The 24,451-nt window shown below is 54.8% G+C and overlaps 1 protein-coding gene across 1 annotated transcript; it reads right to left on the reverse strand.

Moving 5' to 3' along the window:
• Window positions 1-17,711: 17,711 nt before the first annotated feature.
• IER5 (immediate early response 5) lies at window positions 17,712-18,621 on the reverse strand. Its single transcript, XM_063165150.1, has one exon. The coding sequence runs from the start codon at window positions 18,495-18,497 to the stop codon at window positions 17,778-17,780; it is 720 nt and encodes a 239-aa protein (XP_063021220.1). The 5' UTR covers window positions 18,498-18,621; the 3' UTR covers window positions 17,712-17,777.
• Window positions 18,622-24,451: the final 5,830 nt, after the last annotated feature.

Raw genomic sequence — 24,451 nt, forward strand, 5'->3', positions numbered from 1 at the left:
TCCTGCACAAGGGGGGAGTTTTCCTCTGCAGCTCCAGGGCTGCTGCAGATGGGCCTGGGCTCCCTCTGGCCATGCAGGGCAGCAGAAAGCTGCTCCTCTGGCAATGCAGGGGGCACAGGCTGCTGTGGTGTCCCAAAGCTCAGATTGTATCCAGGTAGGAATGCTTGGCTCCTCCCCTGGGTGGAGCATCTCCCCATGGGATGATGGAATTGGATCAGCCATGCAGGGACACTTGCTGGCCATGGACAGAAGATAATTAATAATTAATGGCCCATGGACAGAAGAGATCTCCTGGAGGGAAGATTGGTTGTGGAAGAGATAAGGAAAACTGCCCAAAGAACAGCAGAGAACTGCCCCAGCTCTGACAGATGGCAATAAAGCACACACCCCACCCACATCTTACAACCCAGGACAAAATGCTGCTCCAGTCTAATCCACTCCTCCTACCTTGATGCACCAGGCAGGGCCAAAGGGGAGCCTCAGAGGAGCAGAACAGCCCAACCTCCCCCAAAGAGCCAAACTAGGAACCAAAAGCCCTGGGCTGAGCTTAAATCCAGCCTTTGGTCCAGGGTGTGGGTGGGATGCCCAGGTGAGAGCAGTTGGGACCCAGTTCTGCAGGTGAAGAGAGGTGAGAGCCATGTCCCATCCCCCAAGTGCCACTGTGACACTCCCAGGTGAACCAAGACACAGTGCAGCAAATAAAGGGTCACCTTGGGAGAGTGATGGGGGACAGGACAAGGACCCTGCCAGGGGCAGCACAAAGCCACCCACCATCCTGTCCATGCCCACCCTGTTAGTGAGCCTTGCACCTCCAGGAGGAATCCTGGGCCCCTCAGTTTGGGAAGGACCTTGAGATTCCTGAGCACATCCAGAGGGGGCAAAGAGGCTGGAGAGGAGCTGGGAACACAAACCCTGTGGGGAACCCCTGAGGGAGCTGGGAGTGCTCAGCCCCTGGAGAAAAGGAGATTTAAGGGTGCCCTCATCAGTCTGCACAGCTCCTGAAAGGTGCCTGTGCTCAGCTGGGGCTGGGCTCTTTCTCCAGGCAGCACTGACACAACCAGAGCACACAGCCTCAAGCTGCACCAAGGGAAATACAGGCTGGATATTAGGATAAAATTTTTTATAGAAAGAGTGATAAAGTTCTGGAATGGCTGCCCAGGGAGGCGGTGGAGTCCCCATGCCTGGGTGTGTTTAACGAAGCCTGGATGTGGCACTGGGTGCCAGGGTTTAGTTGAGGGGTTGGGGCTGGGTTGGACTCCATGATCTTGAAGGTCTCTTCCAACCTAGTTAAATAAAACAAATAAATAAAATTGCCATTGCCTCCTGTAGGAAGGCAGGGAAGTCATTGCAAAGCCATGTCTTCCCCTCTCCCAGCCAGCACATCTGCCCCAGCAAGGCTGTGGGGGTTGCTGGTGTTTGTGGTCTACCTTGGTTTGGCTTCATCTCTGAGCCTCTTTCACGTCAGGCCACCACACAAGATGCTGACACCCTGCACTGCTGGCCCCAGGGAATTATCCCTGACAAGGTTTTGGGGCAGATCTAGACAGCACCAGCTCTGGAACAACCCCACACTGTGCCACCCTGGCATCCCAGGGCCAAGTGCCACAGGCTGGGGGAGTCCTGTGCTGTCCTTACAAGCGCACAAAGAAAGCCAAAGTCACAACCTGTCACAGACATCTTTTATGATGATCTTTTTCCTTAGGATTTTTCCTCTTGAGAAGCTGAAAGGCCTCAGGAACAAAATGTAAACATTGATTATCTGCTGTTGTGGAATGCAACAGGTGCATCTGTGATTGGTCTCATGTGGTTGTTTGTAATTAATGGACAATCACAGTCAGCTGACTTGGACAGAGAGCCTGAGCCACAAACCTTTGTTATCGTTCCTTCCTATTCTATTCTTAGCTAGCCTTCTAATGAAATCCTTTCTTTTATTCTTTTAATATAGTTTTAATGTAATATATATCATAAAATAATAAATCAAGCCTTCTGAAACATGGAGTCAGATCCTCATCTCTTCCCTCATCCAAGAACCCCTGTGAACACCGTCACAACAACCATTTCCCCCACCTTTTTTTTTTTTTTCTTTTTTTTTTTTTTCTTTTTTCTTTGAGGGTTCCAGGTGCCAAGCATCTCCTAACAGCCAAGAGAGCAGGTTCAGCAGCTCCCTGGGAAAACCTGGGAATCCCCACGGGATGGAATGCAGTCACACAGCGCTGGCGGGCACTTCAGGGGTGGGGTGGCACCTCTGGGCCTGTCCCATCTCCTCTGAGGCTGGGGCCACAGGGGACAGAGCGACAGAGAGCAGGCTGCATCCATCCCCCGGGAACAGGCAGCACGTCGCAGCAGCCAGATTGTCCCTGGCAAGCTACTCCAGCTTCCACGAGAGGGCTTTGCTGCACAAGGAAAGGAGAGGAGAGGAGCTCCTGCTACCAGCTAGGTCCTGCTTTTTCCCCAGCAGCAGGACACAGTCACCAAGGATTACACCCAAAGGTGACATTTGCGTGGTAGTGACAGCATTGACACTTTTTTTGTCACTCTTTTTCCATGGTGAGCTGCATCCCAGGGTGGCTGCAGCTGAGCCCAGCTTTCCATGGGGAGTCTGGCACTAAAGCTGTCCCCAAAGCAGGGACACAGCATTCACCTGCACAAGAGGCTGGTCAGTGAATTTGGAGAGGTGTCACTATAGGACATGACATAACATGCCATGTACACGCTGCTGTTCTCAAGGTGGAAAAGGGAAGTTTATTTTCTGACTCCCACATTTATAGATTTCCAAAAGTGACAGTGGATTGGAGGGTGACAGTGCTACCTCTCCAATGACACTGGGCAAACCAACAGTCTATTAAATTTTTCCTTTTCCACAAAAAAAATGCAAAACAATAAGTTATTTACAGAAAGTGTGTGAGAAAATTTGCTGTAAGAATGTAAACATCACAAGGCTTAGAAGAACTTAAAAAATCAGGGTGACAAAGCCTCTTTCTCCATGGTGAGCTGCATCCCAGCTGGCTGCAGCTGAGCCCAGCTTTCCCAGGGGACTAAACCTGTCCCCAAAGCAGGGACACCCTGCACAAGAGGCTGGCCATGCATTTGGAGAGGCCCCGGGCTGTCCCCGCAGTCCCTCCCAGCAGAGCTTTGGAGCACATCTGCAGATGGATGGGCAGTGCCCTTGTTCCCACGGAGATAAGCACCATTGGCTGCCACCGTGGGAACTGGCAGGGCAGAGGAGGAGGAGGAGGAGGAGCAGGAGAGAGGAGGATGATGAGTCTCCTGCCCCCGGCAGGACCGAAAGGATTCCCACTGATTTCCATGCACACTCACCGGCGTGGAGCAGGAGCCGTGAGTCACGGTGCAGGGACATGTGGGGACAAGCCAGAGGCCACCAGGGAAATGACAGCATTGCACCTGGCCTGGCCAGCCCTGGGCGTGTCCTGCCACACACCAACCCTGATCTGAGCAGATGCACCTGGGGCTGGGCAGCGCTGCCTTGGATGAAGAACTCCCAGATCCCTGAACCTCAAACCAATCCCCAAAACGGTGAGGCCTGGGCCAGGACAGCCTCTTAATCCCACGGGGGCTGAGTTCCACGAGGGCAAAGCCTGGCTGGTCCCTCGGCAGGCTCTGTCCAGGCTGGCTGGAGGGCTGGGAGCACACAGCATCTCCCTCCCAAGGTCATTCCAGCTTTTCCACTCGTGATCTAACGCGAAGCGACGCGCGGCCGGGCGGGAGCCGCAGGGATGCTCCAGCTGCTCCTGCCAAACAACTGCTTCCCCCAGGGCTGTGCTGGGAAAAGAGCAGAGTGAGGCACCCAGCCAAGCTCCCCCTGCCCCAGAGCTTCTCCACGCCCCGAGGAGATACAGCCTGAGTTGGATTTTAGGAGGAGACGTGGGCAGCTTCACTCTGGGAGCTCCAGGGAGCACCACAGGCACAGAACTGGGATTGCCGGGATCCACTGGGAGCTGAGAGGGAAGGAGCTGTGGGAAGGGACACTGAGGCACTGGAGTGACCTGGGAGGGGAGTGACCTTGCCAGCATGGCAGGGTTGGATCAGAGCCCGGCTCTGTGCTTGGCTCACCAGGCAGCACAGCCACCATCCCTTCCCCTGGGGACACGACACGAGGTGGCTCCTTCCTCCTGCCACTCGGCACCCTGTTGGTTTTAGCAGTCTTCCCTCCTGCCTGGGTGTGAGCCCCCCTTGTAGGAGTGATGGGGGTAGCATGGTCAGGATGGATGGAGATGAGACATCTCTGAAGTCAGGTCTTGGAATTTGTGGTTTATTGCAAAGGGCCTGGGTGCAGGGCCCTGCTGGGAGCTGCCAAACACAGCTCAGAGCAGGCCCCAGAGAAGAGAGGGAGAGAGGATGAGAGAGAGAGAGTAAAAGAGGATAAGAGAGCGAGGTTCCCATTACAATACTATAAATCTTCTTCTGTGCTGAATATTCTAATACTCACTAACCAATCCAATACAAGATACAAATGCTATAGCATTTACATACAGCCTATAAGAATCATTACATTACCATACTGTGTTACATTTTAAACCCTAGAAACTCCTCTTTGGGCCCCTTCTGCCAAGCTGGCAGGGTCTGCTCTGACCCTTGGAGCTGTCTGCAAGCAGAGGGTGTTGTTTCATCAAAAGGGGATCACCTTCAGCTGGCCACACCATTGTTTTCCAGTTGTTCAGTAACTAAGAGATCTCAAAGCTTGCTTTCATTTCAGTCTCACTTATAGTTTCCATACTCTCAAAACCTTTTGCCAGGCAATCATATTTATAAGGCTTTCCTGTTTCATCTTCCCCACCACCCCCTGAGAGGCGTCTCCTGGTGCTGTCCCAGCCCCGTGGCACTGCTGTGACCCAGCCCCGTGGCACTGCTGTGACCCAGCCCCGTGGCTGCTCCCTCCCCAGCTGGCCCCTGACCAGGGACATCACGTCACGCCCTCCCGAGCTGCAGCAAACGCTCCTCTGTGGTTCCAGGAAGGGAATTTCAGCGAGCCCGCTGCAGGGAGCGCTGCCAGGACCAAAGGGAGACAAGGTCAAGCACGAGGCATGTGTGTCACCCTGGCCACCACCCTGCACATTGGCCCTTGAACACAAAACAATTCCTCCTGGGAAAGCACAACAAGGACAAGGCTGGGAGAAATTCAAACTGCAAAGGTCGCAGCAGTGCTGTGCTCTAAGGACAGAGCCATGCTCTGAGGAAGGGTGGGAGAACAACACCACCAATATCCAGGGGGGTTTATCACAGAATCACAGAATCCCAGAATCACAGAATCACAGAATAATGAGGTTGGAAGGGACCTCCAACACCATTGAGTCCAACCCACGCCCTAACACCTCAACTAGACTGTAGCACCAAGTGCCATGTCCAGTCTTTTTTTAAACACATCCAGAGATGGTGATTCTACCACCTCCCTGGGAAGAGCATTCCAGTACTTTATTATTCTTTCTGTGAAAAAATTTTTCCCAATATCCAACCTATACCTTCCCTAGCATGAGACTGTGTCCTCTGGTTCTGTCAGTGCTGCCCAGTGGAAGAGCCCAACCCCACCTGACTGCAAGCTCCCTTCAGGAATTTGTAGAGAGCAATCAGGTCACCTCTTTGCCAGGTTTCTAGCCAGCTCTCTCCATCCAGGGCTCACATCCTGCTGACATTTGCTTTGCCAAGCCACAGGGCAGGGACACAGCAGTGAAGGAAGTGGCACAGGGTAAATCCCTGCTTGAAAACACCACACAGGGTTCTGCAGCTCTCCCTGGCCACACCACAGGGGAGAGAATTACAGAATAGTTTGGGATGGAAGGGACTTTAAAAGCTCCAATCCTCCTGCCATGTGCATGACACTTTGCTCTATCTCAGGTTGCTCCAAGCCCCATCCAACCTGGCCTTGGGCACTTCCAGGGATAGGGCATCCATTTATCTGGGAAACCTGTTGCAAAGGACAGGAAGAAAAGTCCCGGTTCCCTGCCCTGTCCGTCCTTCCGTCCCTCCTGCCTGCCTTCCCACGGGACCTGTGCCTTCCTCCGGATGTGGCTCCTCCCAGCCTCCCACCATGTCCAGGCTCTGGGGTCAAACACTCCCAGCAGAGCACACAAGGCTGCAAACCACCAGTGGCCACTTCTGCCCTCCCCTTCTCCTCAGGGTTTTACACCCCTCAGCCCTGCAATGGGGGCAAGTTTGGGCTCCAGGGGTTTCTCTCTCACCCCACAGAGGTGAGGGTGTCCCATTGCTCCTCACAGGTTGCCCATTCCCACAGTTCTGAAGATGCTGTAAAACTGCCCTGGGCCGGTTTTGGGCAAAAAAACCTGGCTGCAGGGCCCTGCTGGGAGCTGCCAGCCACAGCTCAGAGCAGCCCTGAGAGAAGTAAAGAGAGTGGGAAAGAGGATGAGAGAGAGAGAGAGTAAAATAGGATAAGAGAGTGAGGTTCCTATTACAATACCATAAATCTTCTTCTGTGCTGAATATTCCAATTCTCACTAACCAATCTAAAACAAGATACAAATCCTATAGCATTTACATACAGTCTATAAGAATCATTACATTGCTATACTGTGTAACCTTTTAAACCCTAAAAACTCCTCTTTGGGCCCTATCTGCAAAGCCAGTAGGGTCTGCTCTGCCCACCACATCAATTCCTCCTGCCTTAAAAAACATCAGTGCCATTGCCATGGAGATAGAGCACTGCACTGCTCCCACAGCTTGCTCTGAGCAGGCAGGGCAGGGACACTTGCTGCCCTCAGCAGTGTGCCTTGGGGACAAACCTGTCCTGTCCTGTCCTGGCTGCTGGCTTGGCATTTCCACCAGCACACACTGCTTGGGAGCAGCTGGCATGGAGAACCACGGGTGCTGGCAAAGCCCGGCTGCCTGCACTGCTCCGTGCCCAGGTTGGCAGGAATAAATCTGAGAGACTGAGTGGGACACACTGAAACAGCCACTGCCTCCCTTTGTTTCCTAGCGATGCTCCAGCCAGGCTGCAGCTGGGATTGTGGGACAGTGCTGGGGGGGATCTGCTGCTGCTGTGCCACACTGCCAGCATCCCCTGTGCTGCTGTGCCACACTGCCAGCATCCCCTGTGCTGCTGTGCCACACTGCCAGCATCCCCTGTGCTGCTGTGCCACACTGCCAGCATCCCCTGTGCTGCTGTGCCACACTGCCAGCATCCCCTGCTGCTGTGCCACACTGCCAGCATCCCCTGTGCTGCTGTGTCACACTGCCAGCATCCCCTGTGCTCCTGTGCCACACTGCCAGCATCCCCTGTGCTGCTGTGTCACACTGCCAGCATCCCCTGCTGCTGTGCCACACTGCCAGCATCCCCTGTGCTGCTGTGCCACACTGCCAGCATCCTCTGTGCTGCTGTGCCACACTGCCAGCATCCCCTGTGCTGCTGTGCCACACTGCCAGCATCCCCTGCTGCTGTGCCACACTGCCAGCATCCCCTGTGCTGCTGTGCCACACTGCCAGCATCCCCTGCTGCTGTGCCACACTGCCAGCATCCCCTGTGCTGCTGTGCCACACTGTCAGCATCCCCTGCTGCTGTGCCACACTGCCAGCATCCCCTGTGCTGCTGTGCCACACTGCCAGCATCCTCTGTGCTGCTGTGCCACACTGCCAGCATCCCCTGCTGCTGTGCCACACTGCCAGCATCCCCTGTGCTGCTGTGTCACACTGCCAGCATCCCCTGTGCTGCTGTGTCACACTGCCAGCATCCCCTGTGCTGCTGTGCCACACTGTCAGCATCCCCTGCTGCTGTGCCACACTGCCAGCATCCCCTGCTGCTGTGCCACACTGCCAGCATCCTCTCTGCTCCTGTGCCACACTGTCAGCATCCCCTGCTGCTGTGCCACACTGCCAGCATCCCCTGTGCTCCTGTGCCACACTGCCAGCATCCCCTGTGCTGCTGTGCCACACTGCCAGCATCCCCTGCTGCTGTGTCACACTGCCAGCATCCCCTGCTCCTGTGCCACACTGCCAGCATCCCCTGTGCTGCTGTGTCACACTGCCAGCATCCCCTGCTGCTGTGCCACACTGCCAGCATCCCCTGTGCTCCTGTGCCACACTGCCAGCATCCCCTGCTGCTGTGCCACACTGCCAGCATCCTCTGTGCTGCTGTGCCACACTGCCAGCATCCCCTGCTGCTGTGCCACACTGCCAGCATCCCCTGTGCTGCTGTGTCACACTGCCAGCATCCCCTGTGCTGCTGTGCCACACTGTCAGCATCCCCTGTGCTGCTGTGCCACACTGCCAGCATCCCCTGTGCTGCTGTGTCACACTGCCAGCATCCTCTGTGCTGCTGTGCCACACTGCCAGCATCCCCTGTGCTGCTGTGCCACACTGCCAGCATCCCCTGCTGCTGTGCCACACTGCCAGCATCCTCTGTGCTGCTGTGCCACACTGCCAGCATCCCCTGCTGCTGTGCCACACTGCCAGCATCCCCTGTGCTCCTGTGCCACACTGCCAGCATCCCCTGTGCTGCTGTGCCACACTGCCAGCATCCCCTGTGCTGCTGTGCCACACTGCCAGCATCCCCTGCTCCTGTGCCACACTGCCAGCATCCCCTGTGCTGCTGTGCCACACTGCCAGCATCCCCTGTGCTGCTGTGCCACACTGCCAGCATCCCCTGCTGCTGTGCCACACTGCCAGCATCCCCTGTGCTGCTGTGCCACACTGCCAGCATCCCCTGTGCTGCTGTGCCACACTGTCAGCATCCCCTGTGCTGCTGTGCCACACTGCCAGCATCCCCTGTGCTGCTGTGCCACACTGCCAGCATCCCCTGTGCTGCTGTGCCACACTGTCAGCATCCCCTGTGCTGCTGTGCCACACTGCCAGCATCCCCTGTGCTGCTGTGCCACACTGCCAGCATCCCCTGCTGCTGTGCCACACTGCCAGCATCCCCTGTGCTGCTGTGCCACACTGCCAGCATCCCCTGTGCTGCTGTGCCACACTGCCAGCATCCCCTGTGCTGCTGTGTCACACTGCCAGCATCCCCTGTGCTGCTGTGCCACACTGCCAGCATCCCCTGTGCTGCTGTGTCACACTGCCAGCATCCCCTGTGCTGCTGTGCCACACTGCCAGCATCCCCTGCTGCTGTGCCACACTGCCAGCATCCCCTGCTGCTGTGTCACACTGCCAGCATCCCCTGTGCTGCTGTGTCACACTGCCAGCATCCCCTGCTGCTGTGCCACACTGCCAGCATCCCCTGTGCTCCTGTGCCACACTGCCAGCATCCCCTGTGCTGCTGTGCCACACTGCCAGCATCCCCTGTGCTGCTGTGTCACACTGCCAGCATCCCCTGCTGCTGTGCCACACTGCCAGCATCCCCTGCTGCTGTGTCACACTGCCAGCATCCCCTGTGCTCCTGTGCCACACTGCCAGCATCCCCTGCTGCTGTGCCACACTGCCAGCATCCCCTGTGCTGCTGTGCCACACTGCCAGCATCCCCTGTGCTGCTGTGCCACACTGCCAGCATCCTCTGTGCTGCTGTGCCACACTGCCAGCATCCCCTGTGCTGCTGTGCCACACTGCCAGCATCCCCTGTGCTCCTGTGCCACACTGCCAGCATCCCCTGTGCTGCTGTGCCACACTGCCAGCATCCCCTGTGCTGCTGTGCCACACTGCCAGCATCCTCTGTGCTGCTGTGCCACACTGCCAGCATCCCCTGCTGCTGTGCCACACTGCCAGCATCCCCTGCTGCTGTGCCACACTGCCAGCATCCCCTGTGCTGCTGTGTCACACTGCCAGCATCCCCTGTGCTGCTGTGCCACACTGCCAGCATCCCCTGCTGCTGTGCCACACTGCCAGCATCCCCTGCTGCTGTGTCACACTGCCAGCATCCCCTGCTGCTGTGTCACACTGCCAGCATCCCCTGCTCCTGTGCCACACTGCCAGCATCCTGTGCTCTTCCAGGAGGGCAGCAGACACCCACAGGACTCACACAGACCAAGCACTGCGGCTCCCACCCCTGCATCCCACTCCGGCCATGCTCCCTGCATCCTGCCCTCTCTCCCCTTTCCTGCCTCTCCCATCCCACCCTCCAGATTTCCGAGGCAGCCGCGTCCTTCCTGCCCTTCCCAGCAGGGCCGGCGCGTCCCATCCGCCCTGGGACAGCCTCTGCTGCTCCATCCCCTCCCTGCTCCCCATTCCCCGCCGGAGCGAGGAGGAGGAGGAGGAGGAGGAGGAGGAACGCCAATCACTTTTTAAAAAAATTTTTAAAGTTTAATAGTAATAAAATGGTTATGAAAATAGTAATATAATTACAGTAATAATAATTTGGACAATTTGGATTAGGACAATATGAGACAATAAAAACAAAGGGTTACGGACATCCAGGCACCTTTTTCTGGGCAAAATAACCCCGAAAAAGGACCCACGTTAACAGAGGATTAACCCTTAAAAGCAACAGCCTGTTGTATATTCATACACCTCATACATGATGCAGAAATTCCATTCAAACACAGGATTCTGTCTGGTCAGTGTCAGCTTCTTCTTAATCTTAAACAGCATCTTCAGGGCTGATCAAGGCTGATCGAAAAGAAGTTCATTTCTCCTGATAATGGAGCAATAAATTCTCCTTCTGTGAAAGATGTAGGTGTCCTGTACAAAATTATCTTTAAATTATCTTTTTACCTTTAAATTATCTATTTACCTTTTTTTAAAAAATTACCTTAATAAAATTTTACAAAATTAAAAAATTTACACCTTGGCTCAGCAGAGCCCAGGATGCTGAGCAGCACCTCGGGCAGGCGAGCACCTGTGGGAAATGAATTTGTATTGTCTATTTATCTTTAAATTATTATTTATCTTTAAATGATCATTTTACCTTTAAATTATCTATTTACCTTTTTTAAAATTACCTTAATAAAATTTTACAAAATTAAAAAATTTCCACCTTGGCTCAGCAGAGCCCAGGATGCTGAGCAGCACCTCAGGGGGCTGAGCACCTATGGGAAATGAATTTGTATTATCTATTTGCCTTTAAATTATTTATTTACTTTTAAATGATCTTTTTAACTTTAAATTATCTATTTACCTTTTTAAAAAATTACTTTCATAAAACTTTACAAAATTAAAAAATTTTAATCCCAGAGACCGGGATGCTGATCAGCACCTCGGCGGCCTGAGCACCTGTGGGAAACAAATTTGTTATTATCTATTTACCTTTAAATTATCTATTTATATTTTTTTAGAAAATTACCTTAATTAAATTTTTAAAAATTCAAAAAATTTACAGAATTCATGATTAAATGATTCTTAATCCAACAAGCATCCTTTGTGCCATCCCTGTGTGGGTCTGGGGTGGGGGCTGAGCTCCACGAGGTGCAGGAAGCCAAGGGAAAGCTGCTCCCCACGTGGAGTTGGGGGAATTCTCCTGCAAGCAATTTCAAGCCAGGTCTTTTCCTCCCGCCCTGCTCGCTGCCAGGAAAAGCAGCAGGAAGATATTTCCCTGGGAATTGTTTTTGTTCCTTCCTCTGTGTCTGCGTGCATGCAGCTCTCCTCCCTCTGCCTTGGACATGCCTCAACCTGTCCCGAGGCTGGGATTAATCCCAGGGACGACAGCTGAGGTCAGAGCTGTCAGCAGAGGGGAGCAGGAGCAGGAGGAGGAGGAGGAGACCTTCCCCCTAGGAAACAGCATTCGTTCCTGTGAAAAATGCGTGTTTTATCATTGGCTTTTCGCAAATATTCAAATTGATATTATATGTGTTGTGTTAGAAAGTGATGCCCTATTAATTCTCTTAAGTAGTGTGTTAAATACAGTTTTAGGTTATAACAAAATGTTAAAAGAGAAACTGTGCTATGTAAGATTTTTTTTTTAAAGAAAGGACTCGCACTGAGATGGCAGCCACAGGACACCTGAATCTTTCAGAGAAAGAGAATTTATTGCTCCATTATCAGAAGAAATGAACTTCTTCCCACCTCACTCAGCCCTGAAGACGTCGTCAGGATTCAGAGGAAGAAGCTGACACTGCCCAGACAGAATCCTGTGTTTGAATGGAATTTATGCATCATGTATGAGGTGTATGAGTATGCAACAGGCTATTGCTTTTAAGGGTTAATCCTCTGTTAACATGGGTCCTTTTTCGGGCTTGTTTTGCCCATAAAAAGATACCCAGACTGTCCATAACTCTTTGTTCTATTTTCTCATATTGTCCTAATCCAAATTATCCAAAATTTTTATTACTCTAATTATATTGCTATTTTTATAACCATTTTATTACTTTTAAAATTTAAAAAAAAACAAGCGATTGGCGTTTTTCACAGTGCCCAAGCAGAGCAGCAAGGATGAAAAAAGCCATCCCTGATCGGGAGGTGACCCTGCCACAGAGCAACACATCAGGATGGGGACACCTCACTGCTGCAGAGCCTAAAGCCTGGCTTAAGTGTAAGGCTGGCCTGAGCTGAGTAGCTGCAGGCAGCGAATGCATCTGCAGCCAGGCAGGGCACACCATGTCACTTTTGGGGCATGCAGATGCCCAAAAGCGGGTCAGTGTCAATGGATATCTGCTTTCCTGCCATCTGGGAAAGGTCTGGCTGCCTCCTTGGCTGGGGCTGCAGGAGAGGGGAAAAGGATGAGGAGTCCACGCCTGCCTTCCCTGGAGAATAGAGTGCATCTCTCTGCCCAGGAGGGAAGGGAGGAGGGAGGGAAAGTGGGGAAATTGGGATAGAGGGAGAGGGCATCCACCTCAAAGCCGGTCCTTTGGTGTGCAAAGCGCTCAAGGTGGAGGTGCAGCCCCCAGGGATGCTCCGGTCCCTCTGGGCAGGGAGAGACGCCAGGATCCGCAGCCCCCAGGGATGCTCCGGTATCACCTCAGAGCAGCTGGGAGAGCTCAGCTCCACAAATGATGCTCCTCGGCCCTGCCCAGGCAGTTTCCCTCGCTCTCCTCCCCTTTCTCCCTTGGCCTCGCGTGAGTGCTTGGGAAATAAGCGATGACTCTTTGCCTGCAGCTCCAAGCCCTTCCCTCCCCCTCTCCCCGGGCTCCATCACCAATAAATCACCCCGCTGGGAGAGAGGGCCAGAGGAAACCAGAGGCACAAAACCAGAGGCACAAAACCTCGAACAGAGCCCTTTTTTTATTTTTTTTTTTTCCCCTGCTCTCCCAAGCAGCTCTGCATTTCATTAGGCGGCCAGGCCAGCCCTGCCCAGCTGGGGAGAAGGAGGGAGGGGAGGGGGCCCCTCAGGGTTTGCATGTCGGGAGCAGAAATCACAACCAGAAGGCCGAGAGGAGGGAGCTGTTTGTGTTTGTCGCTCATCCCGGCTCTGACCCTGCCTCCAGGAACCCGTGCTGGCCCGGAATAACTCTGCTCTGTTGGGTTTCCTCCTTGCCAAGGCAGCTCTGGGCACCTTCCAGCCATCCCCTCACCGTGCCAAGCCCTCTCTCTGAGGCTCCAGCCTCTCGAAGGATCCTCCTTGGAAGCAGCCCTGGAGTTTTCCATGAGCTTAGCCCTGCCAGCAAGCCCCACCGCCTTCCCCCTCCCCCTGGGCTGGACCACCCTGCCCAGGAAAACACAGAGCCTCTCCTGCTCCCCTGCCAGAGCCCCCCGACCCGCTGAGGGGTTATACCGAGGGTGGGTCCCCCCTCCCACCCTAAATCTACATTGGCAGAGCATCTCTGGCAAGCACAGTACATTGGAGACAGATGCAAGCCCCGCAGCAGCAGGGAGATGCAGGCATTGCCTCTCCTCAGCCTTTGGAGCCATCAGCCAAGCTATGGTGCTACGGTACATCCCCACCCCTCCTTCCCCCCAAAATACCCTGTCCTGGCCCTCAGCCTTTGGCAAAGCTTCCTGACAGAGCTGCTCTGGTGTCCTCGGGATGCTCAGGCAGGGAGAGGACCCAGGAGGTGCAGCCCCTGCGGATGGTCTGGTACCCCCAGGCAGGGAGAGACCCCAGGAGATGCAGACGCTGGGGATGATCCAGTCCCTCTGGGAAGGGAGAGACCCCAAGAGGCACAGCCCCCAGGGATGATCCAGTACCCCCAGGAGGTGCAGCCCCCAGGGATGATCCAGTACCCACAGGTAGGGAGAGACCCCAGCAGGTGCAGCCCCCAGGGATGCTGTGGTACCCCCAGCAGGTGCAGCCCCCAGGGATGCTCCGGTACCCTGGGGCTCCCCACAGCTCCCCAAGCAGGGAGCGGCCCCAGCAGGCCCAGCCCTGCCGCTGCCCTGCCTCCCGCTCCCCTCCCAGCAGCCTGCCGGATTCCTGAGCGCTGACACAGGATGCTCCAGCAGTGAGTGTGCAGAGAGCCTTCCTCCTCTTCCCGTGGCCCAGGAGAGGAGGGACGGCCGGGTTGCATCAGGCCGGGAAGGAGCGAGAGCAGCCGGAGTGAAACGTGGAGCTCCTGTGAACCCCTGGCTGCCCATCAACTCCCCAAATCCCGAGCTTTTCCCCCAGCCCCTGCTGGCACCTGGCCCAGCCAGACACCTTTAAAGCCGGGATGATTCACCCCTCTGACACTCCCTTGTTCGGTTTGAAGCCGATCCCTCTCCCCAGAAGGTGTCCCTGAGGAGGGCCCAGCCAGGGATTGCTCCTGGATGATTACAGCGGGAGAAAAGTGAAAGGCTGCTGCTGCCCGCCCTGCTTCCCGAGCATCCCCCAGCCGCCACATCGCTCTGCCAGCATCCATCCCACCCTCCGGCGGTGCTGGAGGATTTTCCCAGCGCTTCTCCTCTCCCACGGGAGCTGACCCGAGCTGGGGGAAGGGCAGCAGCCGGGGCCAGCGCTTCCAGCAGCTCGTTACTATTCTAGGAAGGGCAGGATCCTGCCATCTTCCCATTAAGTCATCTCCTCCTCGACCCGGTGAGACAGTTTCCATAGGAGTCAACCTCTGTCCCAAGTGATGGAAGTTTTTATTTTTATCTGGCTTATTTATGCACTTCTCTTCCCTCCTTCATTGCTGGCCTGGGCAGTGAGTTTGGGTCATCAGCCTCAGCTGGAGCTCATTCCCTGTCCTTGCTCAGCTGTCCCCTGTCACCCTCATCTCTGTAGCTCTGTGGGCAGAAGGAGCATAGGGGTAGAAGCAGCACAACAGAAGAGATGAATTTAAAAAAACAGAGATGTATTTAAAAAACAGAACCAATTTAGGTAAAAGTGATTCTAGGAATTGGGGAAAAAAATGGCACTAGGTGAGTAAAAAATAAAACGAAACAGAGCAGAAAAAATTATTCCAAAAGTAACACAGTGCCATTATTAGGGGTCTTTTCGATTTGAGGCTGGTCTGGTCCAGACCCCTCAGCAGAGCTCACCAGCGTCTATCACATCTCTGTTATTTTTTTATTTTTTCTGTCCCACTCGGCCCCAGCAGCCAGAGGCAAACCCCACACGTAAAAGCCAGCCAGGGGATCAAGCGAGGCGTGTGTCAGCACAGCAGATGGAGCTGGGCCGGGTCCTCTGGGGACACAGCTCCACGGCCCTGAGCTGGGAAGGGAGAGCTCGCTCACCTCAGGCAGCTCCACGGGAGCTGCGTGGGCACCTGTGGGCAGTCCCTGCCCTGCTGGCAGAGGCCAGCAGCAATTAAAGGGTTGCACAACTCTCCTCTGGAAGACAGAGCAGGTATGAGCTCTGCTGGGTGCTCTGCGCCAGGGGGAGCTTGGGTCTGGTCTGTGCAGGGACAGCAGGGCCACGCAAACCAGCAGGACCAGGTGATCTTCCAGGGGTTGGATGCCTAGAAAACTTGGAAATGCCAAGATCAGGAGTGCACCCATCCCATTGTTGGGATTTGGAAGCTGGATAAAATCATTCGCTTCCATGGAGATGCTGCTGGTGGACAGGAGCAGGACTGAAACCTTGGGAAGGAAACTGCTGGAGCAGGAGGCTGTTCCCATCCTGAACCCAGCTTCTGACCCCGAGAGCAGAAGAGCTCGAGGAGATAGCACTGTGCAGCCATCCTCCTCCTCCTCTCACTGGAGAGATGCTCCTCACCTCCCTGGAGACAGGAGTGAGAGGGTGGGGCTCTCCTGGAGAGCACCTGAGGGAGGGAAGCAGGGACAGCACCTTCCCACCACCTCCCAAAGGTGAGTGAGTGAAAAGAAATGTCTCATCACACCCCGTTTCCTTGTGTCACCTACCAGACTGAAATTGTGTCACCATTAGTGCAATTACCTAGAAAATTAAGATGGTAGGACTTTTGCTTTTACCCAAGAATAAGGAGCTATTAAATTGTACCCTAAGTAGCAGAGCTGCCTCAGAGCCTCCCCAGACCAGGCAGCTTCTCCTCATCTCTCCCATCCCCCTGCTTGGGGATGACCCAGCCCAACACTTCCAGTTTCTCACGGCTCTGAGGTGTTAAAACCCCCACGTCGGTCATTTCTCATGTCCCTCCCCAAAACAGGCTCCCAAGGTTCAGCCAGATACCCCAGGCTGCGTTTCACAGCACACAAACATCTTCCACTTGCCAGAGACGCAATCCCCAGTTGAAAAGTTCATTAATTAGGAGCAGAGAAGCCTCTAGTGAATCTTCCAGCAAGAAGCAAGTAAAAAAAAAAAAAAAATCCCCCACAATTCAGTCTAATTACAACGCCTTGGGGCGCTCCACTCACTGTGAAGCCAAGGCCAAACTTTTCTCCCCACCCCTAACAGCAGGAACTTTAACCCAGTTATCTTCACTGATAAAGAAAGAGAAGGAAAAAAAAAAAAAACCAACCCTCCTGGTATTTATCGTTTGAACTATTCTACGAGTAACAGCAAAGAAGAGGCACAGAAACGCTCCTTGCAGAGCAGCGGCTGCGTTCAGCTGGGTGAAATCCCCTCTCCCAGCCCCAGTCCGGATCTGTGAGCAGGCAGTGCTGGGGGCCGGCGCTCGGCCCAGCTGTGCCACGGGCTGGTCAGGCTGCACCCGGCTGCTCCTCCGGGATTTAGCAACCGCTTCCCACCCACAGACAGTGACTCTGCACATTAGGTACTTTCAGAGCAAGACCTCAAATGCCACGGCAGCTCCGGCCCGGGGAAGAGGCTGTAGCCACAAGAGCGGTGGGAGCACCTGGAAGGTCCCGGGAAGGACTCCACGCACCCCGACAGAAGTTCCCTTTCTTCCCCAGCTCCCAGAAGAGCCGGACTCCAACCCACCCCAAGGCTCTGGCGAGGCTGGGTGGATCCAGCCACAGACATGCAGAACCACACCCCGGCTGCTGCCTGCCCTCCTCCCCCTCGAGCCACCGGGGCACAAACAGGAACTAGGCTCGTACACTTGAAAATATTTAATACGTGTTGTACACGTAGAAATTACATTTTATACAAAACATGATACATCACTGAAGGAGAACACTGTACAAAATTCCCTACGGGAGCCCCAAGCCTTTATACAACAAAGACCGGGAGTTACCAAAGCCTAACAAACAGGCTCAAGGACTTTCCGTCAGAGCGTCTGTAAACTTCGTTCCTCTCAATAAAACACTTTTAAAAAGCACCATGTAATAGTTCTGACCTAAACCTTTCCAAAATAGACACTTTATTTAATAAACTTAATACTTTCCAAGCTTAAAATATCACCCGCCGGGGGCGCCCCCGGGGTCGGCGGCGGCCGAGGAGCCTCCCCCGGGCGCCGGAGAGGGCGGCGGCTCTGCCGGGAAGGGGAATTCCGGGAGGGCAGCGCCGGGGGCGCTCCCAGGGCGGGTGCCGGCAGCCGGGACCCGCCGGGGAACGGGGAAACGCCGCCGCCGCTGCTGTCCCGCGGTGCCCCCGGTGCGGCGGCCGAAGGCGCCGGGTCTGGCCGGCGCCGGAGCCCCGCGGCGCTCGGTGGGTGTCACGTCCGGGCCCCCCGGCCCGCGGCGGGGAGCCAGTCTCTGCGGCCGGGCCATCAGAAGGCCACGATGGCCGTGCTCCAGGGGTTGAGGGTCCGCAGCACCGGCTCGTCGCAGCAGATCTGTCCCGGCTCGGCCGCCGCTTCGGCGGGCGCCGTGCCCGCCGCCGCCTCGCCGCCGTCCAGAGGCGGTCGCCGCCGGCCCTTGGGCTCCTTGCTGAGCAGTCCCGAGAAGCTGGAGCCGAAGATGCTGATGAGGCTGGCCACGTTGCCTGTCTCCATGTCCTCCTGCTCGCCCGGTGGCGAGGGCGGCGGTGGCGGCGGCAGCGGCGGTGGCTCCTCTTCCTCGCGGCGGGGCTTCTTCACCGGGGAGCCCGCCTGGCCGCGCTCGCCGGCGCTCCGCTTGCGGGGGCAGTGCGGCGGCGGGGGGGCCCCGGCGCAGCCCCCGCGGTTCTCGCCGCAGCAACAGCGCCGCGGCCGGGGGCCCTGGCAGTCCCTGCCCGCCTCGTCCTGCGGGGGCGGCGGCGCTGGCTCCTCGGCCGCCCAGGCGGCGGTGTGGGGCGGCGGCGGCTCCTCCTCGGGGTGGCCGGCGGCGGCGGCGGGGGGCGGCTCGGGCGGGCAGCCCGGCTCGCTCAGGTAGACCTGGCGGGCGCTGCGCAGCACCAGCGACACCAGGAGGTTCTTGTGCAGCTTCAGGCCGCCGCGCTGGCCCCGCGCGCTGTAGATCTTGCCCAGCGAGATGCTGACGATGCGGTGCGCCTCCAGCTTGAACTCCATGGGGAAAGCAGGTAGGCGAAGGGAGGGGTAAAGAATTTTAAAAAGGGAAAAAAAAAAAAAAAAATATTAAAACGCCCGGCCGAGCGGGGATCCGCGCCTCACCCCAGCTCCGCACGCCGTCCCTTCGCGCCGCAGACTGAGAGAGCCCACGCGCCCGCCCGCCTTTTATACCGCCCCCGCCTCGGCCAATCAGGGCGCGCCGCCGGCCGCTCCAACCGCCGGCTGGCCCCGCGCGCGCGCGCCGGCCAATGGCGGCGCAGGGCCGCGCGTTCGAAAGCTCGCCCCGCGGAGAGGGCTCTTAAAGCGGCAACGGCAGCGCGCCGCGCGGGGTGGGGCCCACCGCGGCACCCCAAGGAGGAACCGGGGGAATTCTGGCCTTGGAAAGCGTTGGAAACGTTCCTCGGGGAGAAAAATGAACAAACAACAAACCGAACAAAACACATCAAACCCAGCGCAGCCTCCGTTTGGTCAGGTTGGGAATGTTTCCCGCAATTTCAGCCCCTTGTCTGGGATCTTATGGTGCTGGAGAAGGAGCTGCTGGTGGTGATGGCTGGAGGGCGAAGCGAGGATTTCAGGGAAAATCTGCCCTGATGTGGAGCAGAAAGCCCTGCTTGCCCAGCTGCCAGGTGGAATTCTGCTCCAGGGCTCTGGCAGTGAAGCTCACAGGATGCCCAGGGCAGAGAGAAGATGCACAACAGGGTTGGGAAGAGCTGCAGGGAGGACAAACTGGGCATCTCCAAGTGTGATGGGGACCACGACAAACCAAAGCACCTTGGCTGGGAGCTGGAACATCACTGGGATGTAGCTGTGAAAGCTGATGGCAGGATCAGCAGGGTGGCTGGGGGACACAGGGGATGACACTGTCACCCCCAGACACAGCTCCAGGAAAGCCTCTGGGAAAGTTTCAGAGCTTAGAGTACAGACCCTCCTCCTTCCACCAAGGACTCACCACCATCTGCAAGCAGAAAAGAAGTGAAAGGGCCTAGAATTAAGGAAGTTCACCGTGCTGCCCCAGAGTATCAGTTTCCACTGCCAGCTGACACATCACAACTTGCTTCCATCCCTTTTTTCCCAGGGGATGAACCCACAGGCTCCCCCAAAGGAAAGTCACAGGCTGTCATGATGTTTTGTTGGCAGGACCTCTGTCAACAAAAGGTCACCCTGGCCTGGCTTTCTGGAAGGACAAAAGGGTGGCTGGTCACAGAGGTAACTAAAAAAAAAAAGTGAAGATGAGGCATAGTTGACATAGCAAGAGCTTCTACAAAAAAAAAAAAAAAAAAAAAAAAAGGAGGAAAAAAAGCAACAAACCCAGGCTCAGGAGAGATGTATGTTTTCCTCCTGGTCAAACACAGATGGAAAACCTCAAATGCTCAAATGGACACAACAGCATGTTGACATCCCAAAATGCCCAGGCTTCCTCCACCAAACCTCCACAATCTGAATGTCCAGACCCGGGCACGCTCAGGCGCAGGGCCAGAAGAGCCAGGCCCAGACACAAAGTGCCGGGGGCAGAAGGTCCCAGCTGAGCCCAGGGCACAGAGAGCCCGTCCTGGTCACAGGGAGAGCCCGTCCTGGTCACAGGCAGCAGGGCTGTCCCCTCCACGCCCGGCGTGGGAGGACACGGGGACGCGGGCTCCGGTGGGAACCGCGGCTCTCCCGACCGGCCAAACCTGCTCCCGCACCTGGGGCCAGCAACACCCTGTCCTGAGCCCCGGGGTCAGCCCAACCGGCCGGGGCAGGTCTGGGCGGGCATGCCTGGCGCTGCAGGCACGGCTCTGCACCCGCATCTGCCCGGCAGCAGCGTCCCCTTGGTGGCACAGGGCTGGCTGTGCCCCTGCGGGAGCCATCAGCAGCGCTGGGATGGCCGAGTGCCACATCTGGGCGCTTGCATCTTCAGCGGAGGGGCAGACAGGCAGATTTGTGCACCTCAGCCAGCTATATGCCAGCTCAGGGACAAAAAGCAGCAGTGCAAAGTCACGCCAGCAGCTGGGAAAAGCCCAGGGCAGGAGGAGGAGGAGGAGGCAGAGCGTGGGAGCTCTGTGGGGTGAAGATGCCTGGATCCGATCTGACCTGTTCTGCTGCTCACAGCTCACCCCGATGGCATGAGGCACCTCTGCTCCCCAGTGCCTGCCTTTTGGCTGCTCTCCTGCCTGGGAACAGGCGGCCAGGAGCCTCTCCCAGCTCTGGGATCAGCAAGACGGGGATGAGGATGGGGACTGAGTGAGCCCTCATCCCTCTCAGTGCCCGCACACAGCACCAGCAGGGAGGAGCAGAGGGGCAGAACCTCAGGCTGGTACCCAGCAGCACGAGTTTCACCCACCAGCACCATGCCTGGTGTCAGGCACATCCATCAGCACAACATTCCTGGGCACCAAAGCCCTGCCTCAACACCTGCCTCGTGTCAGGCACATCCATCACTGTGAAAAATGCGTATTTTATCATTGGCTTTTCGCAAATATTCAAATGAATGTTATATGTGTTGTGTTAGAAAGTGATGCTGTATTAATTATCTTAAGTAGTGTGTTAAATACAGTTTTAGGTTATAACAATTGTTAAAATAGAAACTATGCTATGTAGGATACTTTTTTTAAAGAAAGGACTCACAGTGAGATGGCAGCCACAGGACACCTGAATCTTTCAGAGAAAGAGAATTTATTGCTCCGTTATCAGGAGAAATGAACTTCTTCCCACCTCGAAGGCACTGTCAGGATTCAGAGGAAGAAGCTGACACTGACCAGACAGAATCCTGTGTTTGAATGCAATTTATGCATCATGTATGAGGTGTATGAATATACAACAGACTGTTGCTTTTAAGGGTTAATCCTCTGTTAATGTGGGTCCTTTCTCGGGCTTATTTTGCCCAGAAAAAGGTACCCGGACTTTCTGTAACTCTTTGTTTTTATTATCACATATTGTCCTAATCCAAATTGTCCAAATTATTATTACTCTAATTATATTACTATTTTTATAACCACTTTATTACTATTAACCTTTTAAAATTTTAAAAACAACTGCTTGGCGTTTTTCACAATCAGCATGGCATTCCTGGGGCACCAAAGCCCTGCCTCAACACCTGCCTGCTCTGTGTGCCCTTTGCAGACACGGGGGGATGGTTTTCCCTTTTTCACAACAACATCCCATCTCAGAATCACTGCCCAGGACATTTGCCAAAGCAAAGTGCAGGCACACTACATTAAAATCATTATCTAAAGTGGGCCGTGTTGTGATGGTGCTCACAGGGGTTCTTGGATGAGGGAAGAGACGAGGATCTGACTCCATGTTTCAGAAGGCTTGATTTATTATTTTATTATATGTGTTACATTAAAACTATACTATAAGAATAGAAGAAAAGGTTTCATCAGAAGGCTGGCTAAGAATAGAATGATAACAAAGGTTTGTGGCTCAGCTCTCTGTCCGAGCCAGCTGACTGATTGGCCATTAATTACAAACATCCAACATGAGACCAATCACAGATGCACCTGTTGCATTCCACAGCAGCAGATAATCATTGTTTACATTTTGTTCCTGAGGCCTCCCAGCTTCTCAGGAGGAAAAATCCTAAGGAAAGGATTTTCCATAAAAGAGATCTGCGACACTGTTTCACCGACACACTTCACTGTCACCCCTGGGAATGACCCAAAGGCCAGGCTGGCTTTATGCTGTGTGTCCAAGCGATCTTTTTCATTTGTTTTCCAGCAGGCTCCACCTCGGATGGCAATGATCCCCGGGGGGGTGCAGGCAGCGGGGCTCCAGGATCAGCAGCACAGCCGGTTGAAGGCAGGCCGTATTTTATTTTATTTTATTTTGGTGCCGCTCCCTCCCAGGCTGATGTCATGCTTTAGCAACTTTGAGGCGCGGTCACATGGCGGCGGCTCCTGAGGTCAGCGCCGGGGGTGGCTTTGTCCGCCTGCCCTGTGCCTGCCCCGAGGTGGCTCTGCACGGCACCTCCAGCCCTCCATGGCCACATCTGGGCACAGCTGGACCCACCGCTGCCCTCCCAGCGCGGGGCCACCGGGGGTCAGGGGGGGACACGGCGCACGGAGGGAGGGGAAGGGCGTGACCGCCGCTCTAATCGCCTCATGTGATCCGTGCAGCGCGCTGCGAAGGGCTCTGACGAACAATTAACAATCCTCGGGCTCAGCTGCCGCTTCCCGAAATAGCTCTGGCAGCAGCAGCAGCAGCAGCAGGAGGAGGAGGAGGAGGAAGGGGAGGAAGGCGGCCGGGCTGGCAGACAAAGGTGCGGCCGGCGCGGTGGCCAGGGGGCAGCCCCGGCGGGGCCACCTGGGAGGGAAAACAATGCCACATAAGGAGGGAGGAAGCAGCTTGTGGTGCCGCTAATCATCGCACAGGGCTGCGCACACGCCACCGCCTTTTCTTTTCTTTTCTTTTTTTAAATTTTATTTTATTTCATCCCGGGGATGCTCGGGGAGCCCCGGATCCGGCAGCACCACGGCTCTGCCGCCCCCCGAGCCTGCCTGAGCCCCGTTGCTGTCCTGGCCCGGCCATCTGGCTCCCAGCAAGCACGGAATGAGGATGTGGTTAGCGAGATCCTGTTCCCCTCTGAGCCCCCCGCCTGCTCCTCGCTGTCACCAAATGTGCGGGCCAGGCTCCCAGATGCAGTCAAGACGTGGAAAACCTTCCAGCACAGTCTTCTCCTTCTCTCTTCTCTTCTCTTCTCTTCTCTTCTCTTCTCTTCTCTTCTCTTCTCTTCTCTTCTCTTCTCTTCTCTTCTCTTCTCTTCTCTTCTCTTCTCTTCTCTTCTCTTCTCTTCTCTTCCCTTCCCTTCCCTTCCCTTCCCTTCCCTTCCCTTCCCTTCCCTTCCCTTCCCTTCCCTTCCCTTCCCTTCCCTTCCCTTCCCTTCCCTTCCCTTCCCTTCCCTTCCCTTCCCTTCCCTTCCCTTCCCTTCCCTCTTCCTTTGACCACCTTGTCCTTCTCGTGGTTTGTGAGGAGGCGTCCACAGAGATCATCCATGGACACAAGGATTATGAGCACATTTTTAGGGTTTTGAGGCTGCCTGGGAAAAGTTCCTTCTAATTTCACCCATAGCAAGGACCCTGGCAGTCCAGCACCTCGCTGCTTCTGCAGTTGAACCATTGAACCATCTCCTTGTAAGATCTCAGCATCCCTGGCACCCCCCAGCAGGCAATCCCAGGGGTTCATCCTGCAGAAAGCCATCCTGCCTTTCCCCAGCTTCATTCCCCCATTTCCCCTCCTAGCTGGAGGATTTTTCAAGAGGTGGAAAACCCCACAGCTAGGATGGATGGTGAAATTTGGGTCTCCTCCAAGCACACACTGAAGGCATCCATCACCAGCTGTCCCATGCATTGATGCCTCTCTCTTCTATTCTGTGAAAATCGCCAATCACTGGTTTTTAAAATTTTAAAAGTTTAATAGTAATAAAATGGTTATGAAAATAGTAGTATAATAAGAGTAATAATAATTTGGACAATTTGGATTAGGACAATATGAGACAAACAGTTATGGACAGTCCAGGTACATTTTTCTGGGCAAAATAAGCCCGAGAAAGGACCCACGTTAACAGAGGATTAACCCTTAAAAACAACAGCCTGTTGCATATTCATACACCTCATACATGATGCATAAATTGCATTCAAACACAGGATTCTGTCTGGGCAGTGTCAGCTTCTTCCTCTGAATCCTGACGGTGCCTGCAGAACTGAGCAAGGCAGGAAGAAGTTCATTTCTTCTGATAATGGAGCAATAAATTCTCTTTCTCTAAAAGATTTAGATGTCCTGTGGCTGCTATCTCACTGTGAGTCCTTTCTTTAAAAAAATATCTTACATAGCATAGTTTCTATCTTAACCTTATAACTTAAAACTATATTTAACACACTACTTAAAAAATTAAGACAGCATAACTTCCTAACATAACACATATATCTATTTTAATATTTGTGAAAACCAATCATAAAATACGCATCTTTCACACATTC

This window comes from Melospiza melodia, chromosome 11 (genome assembly GCF_035770615.1).
Source record: "Melospiza melodia melodia isolate bMelMel2 chromosome 11, bMelMel2.pri, whole genome shotgun sequence".
Lineage (NCBI taxonomy): Eukaryota > Metazoa > Chordata > Aves > Passeriformes > Passerellidae > Melospiza > Melospiza melodia.

Excerpts from the sequence above, each read along its gene's own strand:
- IER5 (XM_063165150.1), bottom strand. The coding sequence starts at position 18,497 with ATGGAGTTCAAGCTGGAGGCGCACCGCATCGTCAGCATCTCGCTGGGC.